Here is a 24,546-nt window from a genome sequence, read left to right on the forward strand (position 1 = left end):
AAAGGCATCACCACAATACAGTTTGTACTCGCAACATCGGGACGCTTGTACTCTTACAAAACTTTTTTTAAATTCATTTGCGTTGCATTCAATTCGTACATTTCTTTAACCAACCCCTGCACATCATTAGGGGAGTGCCACTCGTAAAACCGACGTAATGGGTTTTATCTGTGACTATAAAATTTATTTACACATCTACTAGTATATTATAGGGACATAATGTGCACGGTAAACTTATAAATGGGTACTTACTTATTCAATGGTAAAATGGCGATTTTGAACGATTGCTTGTCTAATTTAATACAGCGAGGAAATGTCGCCAGTATCCTTGGTACAATGCCCCAAGGACCTTTTTAGACATTAGCTAGCTTTTAAGTTTAGTCTTAGTTTCTTATATAAGTTATGTAAATAAAGATTATAGCTATTCATTCAATGACGAAATGATGGAAACATTTGGTGCTGATGCTGAGTTTTTGCATTAGCTTATCTTACTGATTGTGTACAAAAATCGGTTAACTTATTTAAACATACTAGTACTTACTCAGTTGTTGCACATACAGAAAACCAGGCAGGGTAGATGAAAATTCCTATTGGTGACACTGTAGCGAACGAAACCTAATTGTTCTGTTTCTGTCGCACTAATACTATTTAAAAGCCGATAGAGATAACGAACGATACAGTATGGAACGTAAAATAACATCTTTTCTACGCACACTGATCAAGAAAATGCCTCTTTTCACTAACTGGACACAAAACGCAAACGAAACATACAATTTCAATATGTTAATCAAGCCGCAAACCACCGAGATAAAGTTTACTTCCGATTAGTACGTAGCGTTCTGCCAACTTCTCGCCCATCCAGTAATTATTCTACAATGACAAATTGCCGTTTTCAAACTTAATCGAATCGAATTTAATTAAGAACAGAAGGAGCTATTCCCATTCCCACATACAATTCCGCAGAATACGTACAGTAATCTGTTGATGCGGTACGTATAGGTACCACAGAGCCTTCAAAAGGGAGAGTGAAAGACTACAGAAGGATCTTTTATTTTCTGTACTTTTATATAGGTACAAAGTTCTACAAAGTCTGTGGATTATTATAATTACGAGTAATAAGTACTTGAATAACGGAAATAAGACTCACATCATTTAATTGTGTCAAATTAGCCCTCGGTGTAATTAAAGGTAAAATATTGTTGTAGTCCAATTTTAAATAGTATCAATATACTATAGGTACACATCATCATCCTCCTTGCGTTATCCCTGTAGTAGTAAATAAAAGGTCTTGATTGCAGGAACACAGTATTTATTCTTAGGTTCTTAAATTATTCTTAGAAGTGATAATGCGTGTTGTTCTATCCTAAGCTTGCTAGCAAAGAGGGTGTGGTCACCCGGTGACATTTACATCTAACTTTTTTTAAACGGGTACGTTCAGAAACTAACTAAATATATTTAGGCACAGATAATACAATCCCACTGCTAATACTTGCCACTTGCTTGGGGTCCGCTTTGACAACTAATCCCAAGATTTGGCGTAGGCACTAGTTTTTACGAAAGCGACTGTCATCTGACCTTCCAACCCGAAGGGTAAACTAGACCTTATTGGAATTAGTCCGGTTTCCTCACGATGTTTTTCCTTCACCGAAAAGCGACTGGCAAATATCAAATGACATTTCGCACATACCTACATTCCGAAAAACTCATTGGTGCGAGCCGACCATACTTGCCTGCCTGCTGTATCAGGCTCCACTCTCGCTGCAGGCTGCATTCCCCGCGACCATCCCTTCGGCCCTATAACGAGCAGTGTCGTCAAATAAATCTCACCCCCAGCTGTACCGGGTCGTTTCAGTCGTTCGCCTCCTTTCAGGAACAGGATAAAAGGTCTTTATTTTTGCGCCCCTTTATGTTCGATGTGTTTTGATCGGTTCGAGTTTACTGAACGTTAAATATTAAAAGCTATTAAGAGATTGAATTTTTTGTTTCGATGCCTTTTTAAATGTTTTACGATCAAAACATCGGTTGGAAAAAATGTGGGTACTTTTGAAATCCGAGAGTGTAAGTACAGTAACTACGGCAGTCGCTGTCTGATGTGGCCATAAAAATATGTGCTCTATTCGGAATATGTATGTAAGTATCTACTGAAAATATTTGAGCGCGTTGTTCAATACTTAGGTACCTAAATAATAAAGTAGGGAAGGTATTTTTGAACCATTAGTATGACAAATCAGAGTTGAAGAAAATAATTAGTTACTAATTTGAATCTCCTATGAATCCGATGATAATAAATCAACTCGCGCTAGTCAAACAAGTAAAATATTTGCCAACGAGTATTTTAATAAATAAAATGTCAAAAGAGAAACAAACCGAGTTGCGAATTGGCAGACAAATAAATTAAACGCGTGCTGTCTATTGGCACAACGGGCAGAAAAAAATGGAACCGCCCGCCGTACAGAAGGTTCCCAAATTTATGCTACAGTTTCACTCCCTTGCCGAGTCCATTAAAACTGTCCATCTATCCGTTTGCAGATTTAAACCAAACGGTCGACGGTCACGAATCTAAAAAGCATTTATCACTCTCGATTTCCCGCCCTCGACCGCGAGCGTGCCGGGAGTATATTTTTCACCGGCCAAGTACGAGGAAACTTTATGGATCTTTTGGCAATTCTAATCACGTGGCGAGTAATAAATGTGCATGGACAAAGTCAAATAGGCCCGCCGCAGAATAAACCCCTGGGAATTCGCACGTGACGATGATTTAGTAAGTGGAAAATTTTGACATGCATTTTTTTGTTTTATTATTTAAAGTGTATATGAAGCCCTACTCGTACAATGAGTTTTTCGGAACTTGAGTACGAAATGTCATTTGATATTTGCCAGTCGCTTTTCAGTGAAGGAAAATAACGTGAGGAAACCCGACTAATCCCAAGAAAGGTCTAGTTACCTTTTGGGTTGGAAGGTCAGATAGCATCAGTCGCTTTCGTAAAAACTAATAGTGTCTACGCCAAATCTTGGGATTAGTTGTCAAAGTGGATCCCATGCTACCAAGTGCGGATCCAGCTTCGTGCCGGGGGGGGGGGGACACGAGGTCTATTTGTATGGCCAACTTAGGCTCCAGGGGGGGGGGTCATGACCCCCATGACCCGTCACTACGCCTCTCACTAGGCGAATGTCGAGATAACGCAATGAGGATGATGATTATTTTTTAAAGTGTATATTGACTTTTCCTGCTTAGTGTGCAATTGTGCATTAATCAAATGTTGTATTTTGCTTGCACGTGACGGTTATAAAATTCATGGAAAAGTCAATAGGCTCGCCGCAGAATTCATCCAATGGGAATTCGCACATGCGGATGATTTTGCGGAAAAAATTGTCAAACTTGATTGATAATTTTAATTTGTTCCTTAAAGTGTTCATTGAATTCTCAGTAAGAAAAAATAATGCGCCATTTCGTCTACTTATAAAATAAATGATAATGGGGAAATGAAATTATGTGATGCATTCTTTTTAAGACTTCTAAGTATGTAAACTTTCATTTAAATTGTTGCTAATAGACCGTCTGACAGTACGGATTCACAGCAAATCGAATAGAAAATTTGCCTATTTAATAAACTGGTAATTATATCTTTCTACCTGCTGTATTTGCATGTCATTCTCATTCAAAAACCCAACAACAAGCAATTCCTTTACCCTAGATCGTGCAAATTCAAGTTTGGAAAACAAACCAAGCCAACGTCACTGTAAACAGCATTCACCATCGCCCTGCCAATTACAGCGGGCTAACAAATGATACATTTAAACGAGGGCTAATTGCGAAATAAATGCCCTACACGTTTACTCCATTACACAGGAGTAACCCGTGCGATTTTACTTTTGAACCCAGCGCATGGCAATGAGTACTTTGACATTCATTTATCTCCATTATAGGTCTAGGTAGCCGTGTGCGGGGGAATGGGTCCCGTGGCGATTGTCCCCTCACTATTGAACGGGATGAAGATGTGGGAAGCTCAAAAAATAATTATAATGCATTACTTTTTACATTTTCAAATAATGTGATGTTGAATTGTTTAGTCGTGCATTGGTACCTATAGGTAGCAACTGATATAGAAACGTATATACGTGTAACACTTGATAATTTACCACATTACCGTCTTATGTTATAAAGTACACATTTACGTACGTACGTACATACGTAGGTACGTACATACGTAGGTACGTACTTTGCTTCCCATTTTCTTTTTTTTATTATTGGATCATGATTATTCTATAATTTAATTGACATGATACAGAAAACATAACTATAACTGTCTAGTTGTCTACTTCAATTCAGCATACTTCAGTAGAACAAAGTAAGGCGAGTACCAAGTTTCACTCTCAGAGTTTTGGCAAGTACCAAGTACATATACTTAAGTATTTCTATTTAAAATCAATACCTTAGTGGATCCATTCGTTAACCAGCACTTCGTAGAAAAGTGCTTGTACTTTCAGAACAAACTTAAAGCCTGTGAACTTAGGCCACAACGATTACAAGTCTGAAAAGCCCACAAAATTATAGTGAACTCACAACTTTAGTTTGACTTTAGCGAGGCTAGATTATGGCCTATTGTTTATTTTGTGCGTGTTAAGGATCATCCACACACAGGCGACGCATGTCTGAGACGCGGAACGGACGTCAGCGCCGCGCTACCCGAATTAAATTTAAAAAACGTCTCTTCAGTACATTTTGTATAGGAAGGACGTAAGACGCGCCCCCAGGCGACGCGGCGCGCGCCTCAAGCGACGTGCCCCAAGCGACGTCCCTTGCGCGTCCTTCCTATACAAAATGTACTGAGGAGACGTTTTTAAATTACACTCAAGCGACGCGGCGCTGACGTCCGTTCCGCATCTTAAGGCATGCGTTGCCGAGTGTGAGTTGCCACTTAAGGTAACAGTACTAAGATCAATCAATCTTAAGATATCATCACTACCTACATAGTATAAAACAAAGTCACCTTACTCTGCACGTCTGTCCCTATATATGTTTAGATTTTTAAAACCAAACTACGGATTTTGATTTTTAATAGATACAGTGATTCAAGTGAATAGTTTATACCATAAAAAACATAAATGTGAAATGAGAGCCAAGTTCAATAATATGATATATGCCTTGGTTGTTCACTTCAACGAAAAAAGAAGATATATCTAAATGGGTGCCAGGTTCAATTGTCAGTCCTGAATACTTATAACAAAATAAAATACTTTTATTATGGGAGCAATGCCGAAATCGCAAAAATAAATTTGACACGTTTATGTAAAATAGTGAGTTATGAGGGGGTCAAAAGTGGCTCCAAATGGTTCGTGTAATATTACAAACTGTGCTGCTCGCTAGTTCTTTTACTTGAACTTGGCTTGACACGCTACTGTGTGTCTAGATAATTATGTACATACTTACACCTACCCAACTACTTACCCAAGCAAAGCCTACTCATTCTACAATTTAACCAGTAATCCATACTAATATTATAAATGGGAAAGTGTGTGTGTCTGTTTGTTTGTCCGTCTTTCACGGCAAAACGGAGCGACGAATAGACGTGATTTTTAAGTGGAGATAGTCGAAGGGATGGAGAGTGACATAGGCTACTTTTTTCTCTTTTTAACGCGAGCGAAGCCGCGGGCAAAAGCTAGTGGTTAATAAATGTGGCAGAATGGTGTCATCTATTGAATATTAGCTTGTCGAGCACCTTTACCTTATTGGTGTTGCGAACGACCGGCGTCAATGTATCAAAGTTTAAAATTACAGGGCGTAGGGCACTTTGTATCGTTTTTGTTGTGTGGGTTAACTGATCTATAACTTATCTGTGCCCTCGGGGTTTTTACATCCCCTTGTTAACGTCAAACCGAACACCATGCAGGATGTGGATAAATAAAGCGTTTATCAATTTTATTGAGTAGCCCCCTCGGCTTTATTACCGATATGACCTTTAAATTTACCGGTGATTTTGTTGATTCTTTTTTCTGTTTGAATGTGGATTATAACTGCTCAGTTTTAAGCTTATTTGCGTGTCTAATAGAGCAAGTATATATTTAATTGCACAAGAACCAATATAATGATTTAATCGTTTGCAGGAAACAGAACAAGATGCTAAGATAGTGTATAGATACTATAGATACCTAGTGCCGTAGCCGAATGGCATTTCTGCGAAGCGAAACGAAAACGAAACGCCGCGAAAGGTAGTTTGGCTCTGTCGCGCCAATACGCAAAGAGATATAGATATCTACGAGCGTTTCGTTTTGAGAATGTTTCGTGAGCGTTTGTGCCATTCGGCTACCCTGTAATGTATATCAATTATAAAGTTTTGTTTCTGTTTCTACAATGGTGGCCTATATCTTCTTACCGTGTAGGTATATGCATCGATGATGGACGTAGGACGGTTGACGATTTCAACACATTCAATTCATTTCATCATACAGTATTGTTTATTAAATTTCCATTTAAACAAGCATATGTGAAAAGCGAAGACTCATTTAATCAACATCTGACGGTACTTACCTTTCAAAAAGACTGAACGACAAAATCAGATGCCAACATTTAATGGACGGCATCGACCGCCCAAACGACTTTATCGTAATCAACTTGTTGCCTGGCAGCACTGAAATTCATTATCTGAAACGCATTACTGTATTTCATTTTACCCGGAATACAGTAATTAACAAACTTAATTGCTATTTATTTTCACGTTTGCTTCCCGAGATGGCGAAATGTGGTATCGGTGTTCGAATCAATGTTAATTATAAAGATTAACGATTAATTTTTGGGTGCTGTGTGTGGTCCAGCCTACTTGAATTTCGTAATTAATGCGACGTAGGTGTTCATAATGACGTGAAAGCATTAGTTTTGATCATAAGATGTCCAAGTTGCGCTGTCCGCTATCGTAGACTATAATCAATGATCATCACATCAAATTTCTTTGGACTGGCAATACTAACATACACCTACAGTTAAGTAAAACCTGGCCAGAAATATATGGTTATTGACAGGAGAGCGTTGTTATTATGATGTATGGGGTGAAAGTTCAGTTTAGTATGACGAAAATATCTACTCGTAATGAAATTCCGCAACATGGCGCGTAGTTATATATTTCTGGTCAGTGTGCGTAGCTGAATGCACAAACGCTCATGATAATATATCTTCCATAGCTATTTATCTCTATCGCTCTTGCGTATTGGCGGGACAGAGCCAGACTACCTTTCGCGGCGTTTCGTTTTCGTTTCGCGTCGCAGAAATGCCATTCGGCTACGGGGCCAGGCTTAAATTTTTGTACACAATAATCAAAAGTGGACTCACATTAAAATCTATAAACAAGGACGGGTTATGATTCTCTGCTGTTACCATTGAATTTTTGCCACTGCAGGACTTGCACATGATTGGCGCGACAGTATCTCGCCGCGATCTATGATCACACGTTTTTTTTCTAATTGTATGAATGACATGATCAATAACCTAATATGCATAAAATTAAATTTTGAAAAAACCCCGACCGCGACATAGTACTTATAGACCGATTTTGATGAAACATGGCTAAGAACACTCCCGACTAACTCAGCTTTCAGACAAAAAATCTAACTCTAAATCGGTTCATTCGTTCGGGAGCTACGATGCCACAGACAGACACACACACAGACAAACTGACAAACAGACAGACAGACAGACAGATAGACAGACAGACACGTCAAACTTATAACCCCTGTCGTTTTTGCGTCGGGGGTTAAAAATATAAATTAACACGCAATACTTACACATGAAATAACTAAATTACCAGCATCCAGACTCGAAACTTGTGCAAAACCGCTGTTAGCCGTCTAAAGAGACCAATTAAGATTTATATGTAGGTATTTTTAATGTACTTATTTGTAAATTTTTGCCTCGATTTCAATTACTGGCATCACCTACTCAAATCACTTGCTTTTTGCCTCGTCTTCACTAATGTTGGCGGAAATAGATCCCTCTTTAGCGATAAGGTCAATTATCGTCTACCATATTATCTCATTTGAATTGAGGGAAGGCATAGATAAATTCGCACACATCCAGCATGCCTCCGTGGCGCAGTTCGGAGCGAGCGCAATTGGCCCCGGCAAGGCCAGAGGTCGCAGGTTTGAGTCCTGCCAGAGATGTGAATTTTTCCTTTAATTTAAAAATATAGCTATTCTCTCAGTCGATAATTAATAGCAGGGATTCGATTTTTGAAATACGGGCGCTCAATTTCATCAAATCATCACTCAAAATCATGTAGACAACCTCCAAATAGTTATTTGTTATACAAGGGGGCAAAGTTGTATTTTAACGCCGAGTGTGGAATTGAAAAACGAGCAAGTGAAAGGATTCTATAGTTGAACCACGAGCGAAGCGAGTGGTTCGAGAATAGAATCCTGAACTTGCGAGTTTTTGAACACACGAGAAGTAAAATACATTTGCACCCGAGTGTAACACAAAACTTTTCCCCTCACTATAGCGAGGAAACTACAACGCAAAAAATGTGTTTATCGCTGCTTCCAGTAGTTCCACAGGTGGTAAATCATCTTTATTACTAGATTCACCTACTTTTATCAATTTTAATGCAGTTAATTTGACTTTATACAAGGTCAAATTACTTTACCCACTAGTGGATAAAATGCGTTTTTACCCGCTGGTATTAAAGGACAAAACACGTGTTTCCGAGCTAGTGAGGGGAAAATACTATTGAACACTCGTTTTAAATTCTACTACTAGTAGAATTTCAGTGCCTAATTTAAACACACGCAACCGAGTGGTCGACATTCAAATATCGGATCCAAGCACCATGTTCTTGCCTACTTTTCCAGGTAAGAAAACAGTGGAAGAAAACAAATCAGTTTATTTAATTTTTTATTTCTTGTTTGTTTATAATATTTAAATAAGTTTCATAACAAAAGTTTTATGTATTCCGTATGTATGTATAAATAGCCTTACTCTATCTATATGACGGTAGGTACTATCGATTGAATAGGTATTTTGTTTCTTGGTTATGAAGTTTATAATACTCGTATTTGTAAAATTCATAGAATAATGTGTATCATTATGAAAATGCAAAGATATTACTTCCAGCTAGATCATTTGACATATTCACTAAGTACAAAAATATTAATTCAAGATCTATTAAGAGAAAAAATGCACTAAATAAGTCTTTTATGAAATTAATTTACAAAAATAGCCAATTAAATGTATCTTTATTTTGTACCCCTTTTCATCAGAGCAGCTGGTTGATTGATAAATGTATATTATATACTTCTTTAGGCTATGTATGTGTTAAGCACATGGATGACTTGAACGATCTCGCTCTATTTTACAACTAAATACGCTATAACAATGTAGCAAGATAAATTAACAAATTTATTACTATTCTGATATTATTTGAAATTATTATTACTCTATATTGCTCGTCTTTGTACAAAGTTTCAAGTACCTATTGGTGTTCTATTCAGAAAATATAACTATTATTAATATACTATACAATTACATAATTATGAGTAAATATTTATTTAGCATTGAATATCTCAAACAATTTGTAACGCACTTAACAATGAATCGAGTATCCAATCCTGAGGAACTATCCATACAAAACAAAACAAGGACATAGAGTTTACTCTATTTTGGGTAGGCATATTTAAATTGGATTTAGGATTAACATGACTAAAGGAGTTAAGTACAAAAACGAGGTTAATGTCTTTATCTGCACTGCTAAATTAACTATTTACACGTCTATTTACAAAGCTATCACATCTTACAATTTTAGTCGTATCACTATTTACAATATTGCAAATTCATTGTCTCTCGTCTTCGTGACGATAATACACGGTATCACTGATTACGTCCCGACGTAGCAAAGAAAATATTTTGGTGATAATATTGTCCTTTGCAATAAACTTTTGTTAAACATACACTATGTGCGGCTTCTCGGGGGTTCGATGGTGAGGGATCGTTTCGTAAGCAAATTGTTGATAAATATGCTCCTCACTATCTTCTTGGAAATATGGATTCTTATCCACACTATGCCACGGTGGATTCAATGAATGGAAGTTATTAGTCACTGAGGAACCGATCATCAGATACCGATCAGTGTCCCTCTTATTATCTTGTTCCCTACTCCTCGTTGAATAACCAAGTCCATTACTTAACTTTGACACATCACCGTTTAACATTACACTTGTCATAACCTGCTTTGACTTGTCCCCTTTGCACTTTTTCAAAGGTCCCAAAAAGTATAAAACACCTCCCACGACGCTTATAATGATACTCACAATCAGCACCACAACTGCCACTATCACCCATCCGCTTGAGCACCCAAATTCAGATTCAGGAATCTGTACAAATAAAACACCCTTCAAAGGCTCCGGGCCTGCGCACTTGATTTGTTCATAATCCAGCGTAAGCATAGCACTCGTATTGCCCGACTTTTTGCTACTAACTTCGCACTCCGTTCCCAGTTTCCACAACCACAACAATGAGCAATTACAGACAAATAGATTTCCAGATATCTCCAGTTCTTGTAGCCTGTCGATTGGGAAATGTGACGCTTCTAGTGTCTCTAGGGCATTGTTCTTCATATACACATGCGTGAGTTTCGGGTTTCCGTGAAACAATCTCGGTGGGACCTCGCTCATCTTCACGTTTTCATTCATCCAAATTTTCTGCAGATTTATGTTGTCAACAAATGCCCTCGAATCAATCGTTTTGAGCTCATAAAGCCTGCTCAGATGTAAGTGTTTCAGATGAAAAAGGTTTTGGAAAGATAAGGGTGGAACGCTCTGGAAAAAGTTCCCACTGAGGTACAAATGCGACAAGTTTACTAGTTTGGAAAGAGCAGATGTGGGTATCGTTGTCATGTTATTGTCGCTTAGGTCCAAGTGCCGAAGTGCGGGTAAGTTTCGGAATCCTAATGGATCTACATTGCCAATTATGTTACTATTTAAGTCTAAATGGCTCAATTCTTTTAGATCTGGCATACCATGCTTGGACACTTGTTGAATGAGATTCTCAGATAAATCTAAGTATTGTAACTTAACAACGTAGAACAAATTGATAGATGGTATGTCTAATATAGAATTATTCTTGAGCGATAACATCTTCAACGATGACAGGGGTTCAAAAGTGTCCGGATCGAAGCTCTCCAGTCCGTTGTTTGACAAATCGAGTCTCTCCAACATAGATAAATCTTGAAATGTTTGTGCGTGTACATTACGTATTTCATTATCTGACAAGTTCAAGTCGATCAGTTTCCTCAAGCCGACGAAGGTGTCCCTTTCTAGTCGCTTCAGTCTATTATGGCTGACATTCAGTTGTGTCATCTCCATATTGCTTTCAAAGTTCTTACTACCTAAGTCCTGTAATCTGTTGTAGGAGATATCTAGGATGGTGATTTGTGTGTAGAAAGCGAAGGTGTAGAGAAGATTGTTGATGGAGTTGTGCGTAAGGTTGATGTGGGTAGCCTCTGGGTTGAGCTGTATCGGAACGATCTCGAGGCTGGCGTTGGCACAGGAGGCGGTGCGCAGCGCATCGTCGCAGGCGCAGCGCGCCGGGCACAGCGTGCGCGCCGCCGCGCCCCACGCCCATGCCACCACCACCACCCACCAACGCCACTTCGCTACGCCGCGCGGGCCCATAACATCTCATGCGTACTCCGCCGGACCTGCAAACAAGAAAAAAAGTATTATGTAAAATGTAAAAGAACAAACTTGGACTAAATATACAAAAGTTAGACTGTGACCAATCCCATCAGCGTAGATGAGAATCTACCAACATCATTTTTCCTAAATTATTGTTATCGCAAAAATACGGCGCTCTCGGGGGGTAAATTGCCCTACAATACCACAGAGCCAAGTAAGAATATACAGCTTTATCGCTATCGCTTGACAAAATCTTAATATAATTTCTGCCAAAAACTGCAGATAACAAAGTGTTTCTACGCAACTTGCGTTAGGGGAGTGAAATTGTTTGATCCAAATTAGACCGATAAGAGTCATGCTACGACGGCAAAATATTTTTTCTTTATCTTTTGTTGTGCCGTGAGATGGAACGACGTAAGTAGCGCGGCAGGCGGGCAGATTGCACGGAGTTCTGAGGACGGACATTATTCATGTCCATGATTTGTTATTCAATATACCGCCATGACACGTGGCGCGGACAATATGTTTGAAACGCTTGTCATTTTATCCCACAGACTAGCACATGTAGTTTAATGCGTTTTCTACTTTATGGGGATCTCATTATATTTTATGAACCTTGAAACGTTTATCCTTAGGAAAGTATTTCCTACATGTAATTTTAAACGCATCATTAGGTTCATGAGAATCTTGAGTGATGATGATGATCTGCTACATATTACAATAGGTTTTACTGGCCCTTAGACATAAACCAATTTGCGAATGTATGCATATTTATGGTTCAGCAATTGAGGTAACATTTTGTCACGTCGAGGTTTATTTACTGGCCCGTTTCGCCTAAGACGAATGTTCGCCGTAAACAGAAACTAGCGGCGAGCGACCGCGCCGCTAATCCTCCCGCCCGAGCGATCCTCTACAATACCTTCCCAAATGTTCGACGATTTAACAAAGGAGCGTTTGGTACTTTAAATTAAATGTTCGGCTTTACAATTCGACGGAATGTATAATGAATAGCAGCGTAACATCTGTTAACGAAGGCGAACGATCTCGAAAGTTTTCACGCGCGGGAATAACTAATTGCGAAGGTTGGAATTCAATTTATGGGTTCTGGTGCGCCTCCCGAGAGATCAGGCTATACTAAAGTATTAATAATGCAAAACAGTGTCACGGAAAGTTTTTGATTCCAGATGCAAATTAAATTAGGAAACAAAGTTGGGAGTGCCGAGCTTGATCCGACGCTTTCGTCAGATGTCGGTAGCCATATTACAGCAAGCGTTTAACAAACATTAACGATGTTCAGCGTAAAGATATTGCTATACGAGCCACTTTGTAAATTCATGTTAAATATTAGAGACTGCTTTCATATATCAAGTAGTCTATCAATAGATAGGATTGAGAACGGTTGAAATGGTTTTAAAGCACGAGAAGACAGCATCAAGTCTCCCTCGGTAACTAGATCCGAGCGGATTACCCCGGCTCGCCCGAATTACAGAAACCATACACAGACGCACACCCGATACACATTAGAGCTACCCGTATAAGGCGGATTAATTCTGTAATGTTACAAATGTATTCGAACTTGCGTGAACCGAAAATATTGCGAATTTAATCATACCATTCATGTTCTAAGATTCAATCAGTTACGTATAGCTAAGCTTTAATAAAGTCTAAAAGTATTATCGAGCCGTAACTTAGGAAAAATGAATTTATTTATTTGATAGGTACATTATTTAATTACTCTTAAGATTTCAAGAAAGCGGTTTGCTCCAGTGGCTGTATTGGTTTTGTATGGCATTCCTAAGTTAGCTACTTGATAGATTTGGTAAAATATTCGTGATTATTTAGTTTGAAAAGCGATCGAATTGTATCGGTTATTATAAGTGGACTGGCAGCTGTCATCATTTAGCATTAGCCCTTTCCGACCGGTTTGATATAATCCTGCAAATTATTTAAAAAAAATCTTGACAGAAAGTAAATTGTATTTTCGGGCTCAAACCTATACCGATCGAATCTGCAGACACTAGCAACACGTAATAATAGTAAATACCTTAGGTTGGCCGGGTCAGTCGGTCGCAGGACATGTTTGAAGATGGCGCGGTATTTTGGTGAGAGTAGTGACCCACGTAAGTTCATAATTTCGTATATTTTTGGTGACAAACCTTTTATTTAATGCATGATTTTTACTGTTAAAGAGCTAGTGGTTTTATTAATTATGAATTAAGACTAAAATTAAGTGATTTCGTGTTATTAATAAGATCGTAAAAAAGAAGTGCACGAATTTGTAGGTTCGGTCGTAGCCCGTAATCTGTTTGCCATAAATATCTGCACGTTTATGTGTATTCGGCCTTTTGGCGTAAAATGAATTTCGAACAAATAATCAAATATTTTCGCGGTTTATTACAAATTTCGGTTTGTAATTCAATATTTATATTCTATAGGGCGTCCATTAAGTGATGAACAAATCCTTGAAATTTTGTGCAATGGTGAAATTTAATATCAGATACTGAAAATTTTGACGAGGGCCTTGAAGAATTAACTTAGTACCTTTTTGAATGGCGTGACAACGAAAGTTTGGAGGTTGACCAGCTGTTTTTTGAACCTTCGTCTTCAAATACTTTAACTGATTTAAAAATACACGATCCGTCAATTGTTTCTGAGACGCAATGATAATAATTTAGCTTTGGTGAATGCATGGAGGGCATACGTACAAAATTGTTTGCGACGCCATGGGCCTCCCTAGACGCAAAGTACTTTTACTAGATTTCCGCTTGGAAATCTTTGCAATGCTCATTAAAGCACCAAGAAAACGGCGTAATGAATAGAGAAGCATGTTCGAATGACGTTTCACATGGTAAAACACCTGTGAGGCCCAGAAAGAGTCAGAGCTCGCCAGCACCTTGCATCTATCATATTTGATAGTTATTAATCATTTGCCTAAATTTGACGATATGAAATCCCCCAAAACCTGCATTCCCCATTGGAATCCTGATCCAGTCGAACTAATACACGTTGCATCAACGTTTCAACAACGTGTACCTTTGCATTACACGCAAAAATAAATGTTTGAAAGATTTACATACGAAGTAAGTGATAGTTGGAATGAGATTTTTTTCGTCAATTTTTTTTTTTATAGTTTTTTAATCGTTGTATTATGTAAAAACGAATAATAGATGATTATAAAAAAAAGTTTTATTATCTAAAATAAGATATTTAGTCACTTTTTACGTGTCCTTCCGAATTTGCACTTTTGTGCATTTACATATAGGTCCTGAACGTCACTTTCCTGCATGCGATTTTTTTATTGATTAAAGGCAATAAAATTTTTTATATTATTTTTTACGAGTATTTGTCGACCATTGAAAACTGTTCACATGCATTTTTTATGAGATTTTAGAAAATAATTTTCTCGGTCGTAAAGGGTTAGTACAAAGTGAGCCATGGGTAGGTGCGATCAAAAGGGAGGGCACGCCCTCACTTCCGAGCCGAAACAGCTCCGGCCGGCACTCTTTTGTCTTTTAATTTCCTGTCCGCCGAAGTGCGGCGATGCCATCGTGAATTTCGCTTTCGTGAGCTTCGTTAACTTGTATCGGCCTTTGTTGTTGCCTATTGAACTTTTCCATTACGACGTCATCGATTGAAACCGCTAAATTCGTTGGAAAATTTGTGTCTCCCAAATCAACTCTCGAATCGGCCCTAGCGGAATTAACTGAGGCTCTTCGTTTTCCTTTTATAAATATGTGTTTTAAAAGTTTGTTTTGTTTTCGCTGCTGCTCTTAAAATGGAAATTAAATATTCCCTTATTGAAAAGTTCTGTTATAGAATTTCAATACGAGATTTCAATAAAGTGTAGCGGACTTGTGTTAGAGACTATTCGTTTTTTGAATAATGGAACGCAAATTTTATGCATAAATTTATATTCAATTTGCTCTTGTTGTTTTCTGACCTAATTAAGGCAACGTATACTTATTAAGTTTCCTTCATTATAAATAAAGATCGTTATCAGCGTGCTGTATTGGTGGCAGAGTATGGTTGGCAAAAAAACAAATACACAAGTATTTAAAACATTATATACTTAACATATTATGTAATATACACATATTTATAATTATTTATCTAAATTACATTGAATAAATAACTAAAATTTGTTCAACAGATTTGGCTTCGTGCACTACTTTTGACTTGAACTGGGTACTTGAATAACAATTCTAGATAGTCTTATCTAGAGTGCATTTGATTATTTGGATTAAAATAATATGTCTACACTTCGCATAATGTATTTTTATCACATTTACGTACCTATATTGTTTTAAATATATATATAGTTCATCGGAAAAGGCTTTGTACCGTAGGTGTAATCCTAAGAAGGTAAGTATTTATTTTGTAGTTAAGAACAAAGTGAATATTTAAATGTAAGTATTTGTTTTTTTTGCCAACCGTACCGTTTGCCACGAAAAGTGCACCTTGATAACGATCTCTAATTATAAATACATACATTACAATGAATTAAGTCTTTTCTTTATTCCTTGTAAATAAGTAAGTACTTGGAGTTTAGTTGTTATATCACAAAACTTCACGATACTCGTGTTTACAATGATCAATAAACGTGTTTGTATAGATGAGGGATCAGTTTGTGAAGCACTTTATTAACTATTGATCATAAACGTGGCCTTGAATGCTCGCGGACATGAGCCGTACATTTTTAATGTCGTTTGTCGTGTTCGATTACACTAGATGTGATGTAATTTATAAATTAGGTAACTTTAGGGACTCTAATAAGCTATAGATACATCTGTCTTTCAGTAAGCCTTCAGGGAAACATAGTTGGCGATCGTCTTAATTACGTCATAACATAATATAGTTCAGGGCGAAGGGTTCCTCGTAATTTGCTCTAAATTCAATATCCAGGGGTGGGTTACAATCGTATTTATAACATTGAATGTCATCGGTTCCATTTAAATGGATGAAACTATACAGTTGGGCCTAATTGCAAGAGGGCGATCGCTACCCCATACCCAACGGGTCCACTAAAGTTATCATGGTGATAATACAACTTGAGACGTTACTGGCACAAAGACGGTTTACGAGGGGCGCTGAGACAATAAAACCAGTGTAAAAGTCGGCTAACCGCTCTCCCTCCTCGAGAAAATACCCCTCCTGCTTATTTTATGATTCGCTTAAGACGAAGGTATGTACGGTTCATTTAAAAATAGACTGTTCGTTGTTTGAAAAGGTCCCCTCTATTTTCAAAGAGAATACATTTAATTTAAGTTATAATAATATCACTTAAGACTTTAATCTTAGGAGAGTATAGCAGTGTACGTATAGGATTTTGAGACGTCGATCGAAGTGCGTACGTGCCTGGTTCGTCAGCGGTCGGTGAATTGGTGAGTAGTCGGAGTGGCGGCAAGTACTAACGGGCATAATGAGAAAACTTGGCCGGTTGGTGGAAGTCTGCCGCTCCAATAGTTGCCGAGAGCGTGGCAATGGCAAAAACCAAGCGGAGCGACTAGCGGTGATTCGATTGAAACTTTACGCTCAGTTCTACTAACAAATGTTACAAGTTTTTCCGTTGTCTAAGTGGAAATTACTCAAGAATGTATATTATGCTGTTTCGCTTTTTAAGAAAATATTTAAATAGGTCTCATCAAATGCAAAATATATAAAATCTATTGAAATATTGAATGTTTTAGTTTATTCAAATTCTTCTGGGCTTCTGCCAATGAAAAATCAAAGAAAATCTAAACTTTCACCAAACTCAATAAATGGCGCAGCTGCAATGTTTTAATTAAACGGAGTTGAAAATAATATGCTATAAAAATGGAGAATGCGTGTTCGGTGCCTAAGCTGTCGATTCCAAGATGTAGACATTTCAAAACCAAGGTAGACTTTTTTAAAGATATTTAAATAATTTCTTTCAAACAGATTATTTTTACTAAGCGACAGTTCCAATTTCATCAAAAGGTTTTTTTTTTCATTGAAAACTGACTGCGAAATAAACTTAAAAAAGAAATTTATTTACCTACCACATTGATCCCAAAAAGTACATATGTATATACGTAGGCCGCTGTTTATTAACAAAACAATCGAATTGAAAGTCTTTTCAAACGACATCACCTGACTACTCACCGCAACATTTTTACCCCGGCTTTTATTCGGTAAATTCTAAAATCCCTGTTGTTTTAGTTTTAGAAACAAATCTCGCCGGCAGCTTGCAGGCTTAGCTACGAGTACTGCCAGCAAATTTTAATATCACTGGGGAAAAGCAGCCGATATTAGTTGCGCTACCGCTATTGATTTTGCAATCACAGGCGGATTAGAGGCTCGTGTGATTATTATTCGGCAATTTAATTGGTGGTTAACATGAGGTAATAAATACTTATATGTAGCTAAACATATATGCTCAGCTTTTTAAGCTATAATTAAAATATTTGGTATCAGTTTTTTTAGATATAGTAGATTAAAGTCAACAAACACGAAACGAATGATAGTTTTCCGATGTTGAAAATCGATTTATTGTTTGCGATAGGTTTTCGGAAATGGATTTCCATGTCGAGTCATTTTGCAGAGCCAATGTTTGTCAGACGCTCACAGTTTATTTAGTTAAAAACGTTTTTTCAGCGCATGTGATGCACAAAGAAGATACGGCACAGTGGCTATGGTTTTGCATTTTCCCTTATCCGAAGAGCAGTCATAAATTAGCATCGAGTCAAATGTTAATTCAGGCTAACGTTTCATTGTATTTACATATGTTAAAGAGAGGCGTGTGTTACTGATTAGCTGGGTCGGATACAAGGCAACATATAAACGGCTTTAGTCATTTATTATACGGTTGGAAACTCTGACATGGTTTCGTTTTGAATGTAGCAACATAATATATATGAGCAATATAAAATAAAATTACCATACTTAGCAATATCAGTCAAATGCTAAATCGATCTTGCCGTTTCGCAATCACAATAAGAAACCAGTTTTTGCTGGCGTTATTTAAACGTTCTTGTAAAATATCAAAAGCAAAAGCGACTCTGCATCGTTATAGGTTCACAACACAGAATGTTGCCACAAATATCTTTCAAGCAAGGTTTACAGGAATGAAATAAAAAAGTACCGAACAAAGCGTCTACACAATACCATTTTCTCTTTCAGAGCAACAGAGCAGGTCTAGTGAATCAAGCTTCTCTATGGGCGCCTTTATAAACGCAATAATGAGGAGTGCCAAGGCGGCATTCAGCCGTGCGCCCTAACGAGAAGCGCCGATGAATCGCCCATGAGGCGAGCACAAAACTTGCCACTTGGCGGCGTAATAGCTCGCCTGCAAGTCGCAGCACGCGCCGCGCCGCGCCGCCGGCCGCCGCGCCTTCTCGCCGAGCTAAAGGGCTTTTAGGAAACACCAACTTGCTTTCGCTTTGACTTTCATCGCCGCCCGAGGATTAGGTGCCTCGGCCCGATTGGATGTGGCCTACGGTTTAATAGTCAATGAGAGAATTCAGGCCAAAGCAGCGAGAGCACAAATTTAAAGCAAGTGCAGTTTACGATTTGCTAACGTTCTAATAGATCGTCGTACTGATTGCGCGGCTTTTAGTCGCCCATTGAATGATCTGATAGCGTGTTTATTTCATTTATCTGGTCTAGATGCATTTAATCGATCGCTGTAAACCTGATTTAAACTGAACCTTGCCTTTTACGTTAGTATAATCAGATCATTTGTACCTAAACGATCTGACTACATTCTACCGGAATTAAATATTTTAGCATTGACTTGTTGATGATTGACCTGAAGTACATTTCTATTTAAAACTAGAATTAACTGCTAATTTTACTCAGAAATGCATAAGTTAAATGTAGGCTCCACTTTGTTGGTGGTTTCAAGAGAATTTCACCCGTAAGTCTTAAACCGCAGTATACCGTTCTCAATGCTTACACATTTCCAAACTTCCGATTGTAACTCGAGGAAAAAACGAACAACTGCCATGAATTGTTTGCCTGTTATTAAAACTTTTCCTTTGAGAAATGGAGTCGGTAACAAAATTAAAAAGTTACCGTTTGCATAATCATAACTTTAAGTTTGGGTAGATGCTATAAGAGGCTGAAGACTGTTTAAGGGTGGGAGTTGCAAATGACGTGCTTACGTTCGTGATATCGAGCGGATATCGCGCTAAGCCCGCAAAATGGGCTCGGGCCAAATGAAGACGCGCCGCAGAGCTCGTCTTAGGATATACCTACTGCAAAATTAGTCAATCCTATCGCCGCCATCTCTAGCGAAGTCGGTGAGGCTGAATAATGAAATAGCTCATTGAAACGGTTGATAGGCGCTATCGACACTCGAGAGCCATTGGAACGCGATCCAAGACCGAGCCGAGGCGAAAATCCCGAGGATTCCGTATGAGGTATCTGCGGGCTCTTTTAGGGTTATTAAATGGAGTGGGTTTTAGGGAAATGAGCTGGGAAATATATCTGTTCTCCCTTTGGCCGAAGAAATCCTTGTTTTCGGTGAATAAAGAACGCCTATAAAATAAATTAGGGAAGTTCACAGTTTGTCTTCATTGCGGGCGGGTCGGGTGGAGTTCTCATCCACGCGCTCATATGGCGGTTTGCCAATAAGGAGCTCGAAACTAGAATAGTTTTCAACTTTCAGCCTTTTGTTTACGTTTATCTGAATGGAAGTAGAATCTTGGCAATAGACTTTGAATAAAATAGTTCTTAACTCCTTGTTCAGCCTATCCAGATTTCGCTATTGGACACAATCCTCCCCACGTAGCTAATGTAAAATATAAATATCTTACACGAGTCATTAACTACGATTTCATTCTAAGACAATGGTTATGACTACGACCTCATTTTATTAACGGAATGCGAACTGAAAAATCAATTAGACAATTTTAATGACTTTGCGGATAATAACGAACGCCATAACAATTAGATGCGGAGATAGAACTTCCCCTCAGATCGTTTCCGCGCTCTTCTTAACGCATGATCAATATAATTATGAAGTTGTTTTAATGTTATTAATATACGGAATTTCAACGAATTCCGGCTTATGATATAATAAACACAGACAGTAGGAATGGAATAAATTATCTAAAGCTATAAAGTCCTCGCATGTTCTCTTCAACTGACATCGTGTGCTTCTCCCACAGTTTTATTACAGGCGAATACAAAACGGCCTCATGTGCCTAGTCTCGTCGAGTACAAAGCTAAAGCATACTCGCATGAGCTAAGCTGGCCGCACTCCGTGAGCGTAACTTGCAACAAAATCCTACGTTTCAGTTTCCATCCGGAGGTGCAACGCGCGAGGGATTCCCGGGAACGTATTCTGCGTCCGAAACGAGACGGGTTTAGGGTGCGGCGGCTGCGGTAATGCGTTTTATGAATGAATGAGCGACTGAATGGAAAATTTTACTTCTGACTAACCATTGGTTTTGGATCTAAAGCGTAGACGCCCGACGAAAGACCGGAGCGTTCTTATCGCTATTCCGAATTCGCAATCCCACCCTACTATTTGGCATTGGCGTGAAATTTGATATATAAGACTCGAATTGTTGAAATAAAACTCTCGTTCGTAATATGAATTTAATGTATTGAAATTTTCTTAGCGATGCACGTCGATTCCACTGCAGTTTTACGATGTGTATAAAATTTTGCTAAGAACTGGATAACTTTATGAGTTTTATGACGCTTGGAAAATGGAGTACTAGTATTTATGCCTACTGACTAATTTGCCTTGTTGCTTTGTATATATTTTGTGTTCCTTGTCAGCTCTTTAGTGTATCTTTCACATTCCTTTTTGTGTGATAATTATAGTTAGGTTTATCCTATAACTATATGTGTCCGCTTCTTGACCCACGCTTGATAGAAAATGCCTATCGTGAGCCTACTGGCGACTGCATTGATATCAAATCAATTTCATTGCGAGAGGTTGAAGTTGGGATAAAACGCCTCAAGGCCAATAGCTCTGTTGGACCCGACAACTTACCGGCGTATATTGTAAAGGGCTGTATGGATTTCTTGAAGATGCCGATACAATATATATTCAACCTGGCGCTATCTTCTGGATCTTATCCTCGATGTTGGAAGGTGTCTAGGGTGAGACCGATCCCGAAAGCGAGTGACACTTCCGTGGTTGAGAATTATAGACCAATCGCCGTTCTTCCCACCCTTGGCAAGTTGTTTGAGGCCATACTTCACCGAACTCTGTCTTCACAGGTTCGACCCTTCCTGTGTGACGCGCAGCATGGCTTTCGGCCTAGTCGCTCAGTCAATACGAATCTGTTGATACTAACGGACAATATTGCTGCTCATCTTGATAGAGGTATACAAGTCGATGTCCTCTATTTTGATTTCGCAAAGGCTTTTGATCGCGTGGATAACGACGTGCTGCTTGCAAAGCTGGACAAAATTGGTTTCTCTCACAAATTGTTGACCTTTTTTGCCAGCTATCTGCGCGATCGACAGCAGTTCGTCCGACATGGTTGTTTTGTCTCGACTCCTTACCATACCCGGTCTGGTGTCAGTCAAGGCTCCATATTAGGGCCTCTGCTTTTTGGTATCATGATCAACGATCTCAAGTCGGTTCTTCGGGCGGCTCAATGTCTCTTATATGCTGATGACCTCAAGTTGGTATACGGCGTGGAGCAAAGAGCCGATTGCGAGACGTTGCAGAATGACATCGACTTGGTATTTCGGTGGAGTATGGAGAACAAACTTCATTTTAACCCAGCCAAGTGCTGCGTGTGTACATTTACCCGCTCACATACCGCTCTATATTTTCAATATATATTAGGGTCAGAGCCGATAAATCGTGTCTTCTCTGTCAAGGACCTGGGCGTTGTGTTTGATACGCGGCTCACTTTTCACGACCATATTTCTGCTCTTGCGACGAGCTGTTTCCGAAGGCTGGGTTTTGTAATCCGAAACCTACGCTGTTTTCAAGACCCATTGGCCATAAAAATAGTTTACAATGCCTTGGTAAGGAGTAAATTAGAGACCTCGTCGATCGTATGGAACCCCTACGAATCGACTTATGCCTTATTACTTGAGAAGGTGCAGAAAGCATTTTTAAGGTTCCTTTTTAAAAAAGTTTTCGGATTCTACCCGTATCTCTACCCGACCAAGTATCTCCTTGGCTCTCTTGGGTATAACTCCTTGGAGGTGAGGCGGAATTTTCAGCTGATGATCACAGCATGTCGAGCTCTACGTGGTGAGTCAGACTGTCCCGAGCTTGTAGAGCGTCTCGTACGACTGTTTGTTCCTGATGTTCCGAGGATAGCACTCAGGCCGCGACGACGCGACCTGTTGGCCGTGCCGCCGGCGCGTACCGTATCGTACAGGAACTCACCGCTGCCCCGCGCCCTCTCACAGCTCAATGCGCTCCTGACATCGACACCTGAGTGCGACTTGTTTGCGTGGCGATGGGCGGCAATATGTAGTGAATGCTTGAGATTGTGTGAGGCGATGGATGCGAGGTGTTCAACTGTTCCTTTATAAAATGTCTGTTAGGTGTATGCCTATTATTGTAAATGTATATGTCTACTTTGTTTTTCTTGTTATGTCAGCCTAAGATATGTGACGCAATGGTTAGCTGTAAAGTCATGTAATCATGTTTACCAATAAATAAATAAATAAATAAATGTGTATATATTTATTTATTAATTATTTATATATTAATAAATAAACCACCCATTGTCTTTATGGTACCTTGTTGTACAAATTGCGCAATTTGTTACCCTCTTCAAGTTTTTTCTCTCATTTACTCAAAGGTTAACTGGAAGAGATCCCTCAAAGGGATAAGTTCGCCTTTGTACTTCACATCTCAATGTATGCTATTTTTTAATGTGTTTTTGTACAATAAAGAGTTACTAATTATGACTTTCAGCCGTTATAGTATACAATATACATAGGTAATCATAATTCTATGAGTCACGTTAGCTAGGTAAGAAATATAAAATATTAGGCCAAGCTTTGCATAAAAGTCGGTTTTTGCGTAAAGGTTCGCTGGTAATGTCGATACCAGAAATGCGCTGGTCTATCGAAGCTAAACATTCATATTTTATCATAGTTCTCGAATTTAGAAAATTTTAATTATACCCCGTGTTTACCTCCCCCATTCCTCCAGTGGGTGATTTAAAACTCGATTCAATTTATTGTACTTTATTATGGTGTAGTCAATCAGCTGGCACCCTCTCGCTGTCACTGCAATATCACTAAGTCGCTTTCTTTTAACCCTTTTATTGCCAGGAGTGGCACTGAAACATAAGCGGTCTCATGTGCTTTGACTACCCCGTTTGGAAATGCAGGCGAGAGTTTATGTATGTATGTAAATATAAGTAAGTAAGTAAATATTCCTTATTGCACCAAAAATATTACAGATTTTTAAATAACAGTTACATTGCACATAAAGTATATACGTATTTCTATGTATATAAGTATTTATAGAGGTAAATTATATATATCGTTGTCTGAGTACCCACAACACAAGCCTTCTTGAGCCTACCGTGGGACTCAATAAATCTGTGTAAGAATGTCCTATAATATTTTTTTATTTATTTATTATAAAGATAGCAACAGGCGGTACTAATGAAAGTTCCGAATGTATTTTTTTTAGCAACTAACTTAGAGACATGGAACGAAACGGTAAGCTTTTATATCTTAATACCTAAGTAATGAATTTCTCTCAAAGGCCAGGGTCTTAACTCGATTTGCCCGGACTGGGCGTTTGATTACGTCGGCCGTGGTCTGTTGGCTCAGCAAATAATCAAGAACACGTAACAAGGAAGTTTCAGTCTACGTGCTAATCTCAACGCTTTGGCGGACATGTGCTGAAAGGATGCTTAATTTCACTTCACACATGCAATATACTTATACTTTAAGATCTTGCGCTAGAGGAAAAGAGTTATA

The 24,546-nt window shown here is 38.6% G+C and overlaps 1 protein-coding gene across 2 annotated transcripts in view; it reads right to left on the reverse strand.

Moving 5' to 3' along the window:
• Nucleotides 1-8,855: 8,855 nt before the first annotated feature.
• LOC125225384 (leucine-rich repeat neuronal protein 2-like) overlaps nucleotides 8,856-24,546 on the reverse strand; it is a 76,483-nt gene continuing 60,792 nt past the window's right edge. For both annotated transcript variants that reach the window (XM_048129081.1, XM_048129082.1), the window contains exon 3: nucleotides 8,856-11,681. In XM_048129081.1, coding sequence (XP_047985038.1) covers nucleotides 9,925-11,655 — 1,731 coding nt within the window. In that variant the 5' untranslated portion in view covers nucleotides 11,656-11,681 and the 3' untranslated portion in view covers nucleotides 8,856-9,924. The remainder of the gene's footprint in view (nucleotides 11,682-24,546) is intronic.

The sequence above is a fragment of the Leguminivora glycinivorella genome, chromosome 4 (assembly GCF_023078275.1).
Source record: "Leguminivora glycinivorella isolate SPB_JAAS2020 chromosome 4, LegGlyc_1.1, whole genome shotgun sequence".
Lineage (NCBI taxonomy): Eukaryota > Metazoa > Arthropoda > Insecta > Lepidoptera > Tortricidae > Leguminivora > Leguminivora glycinivorella.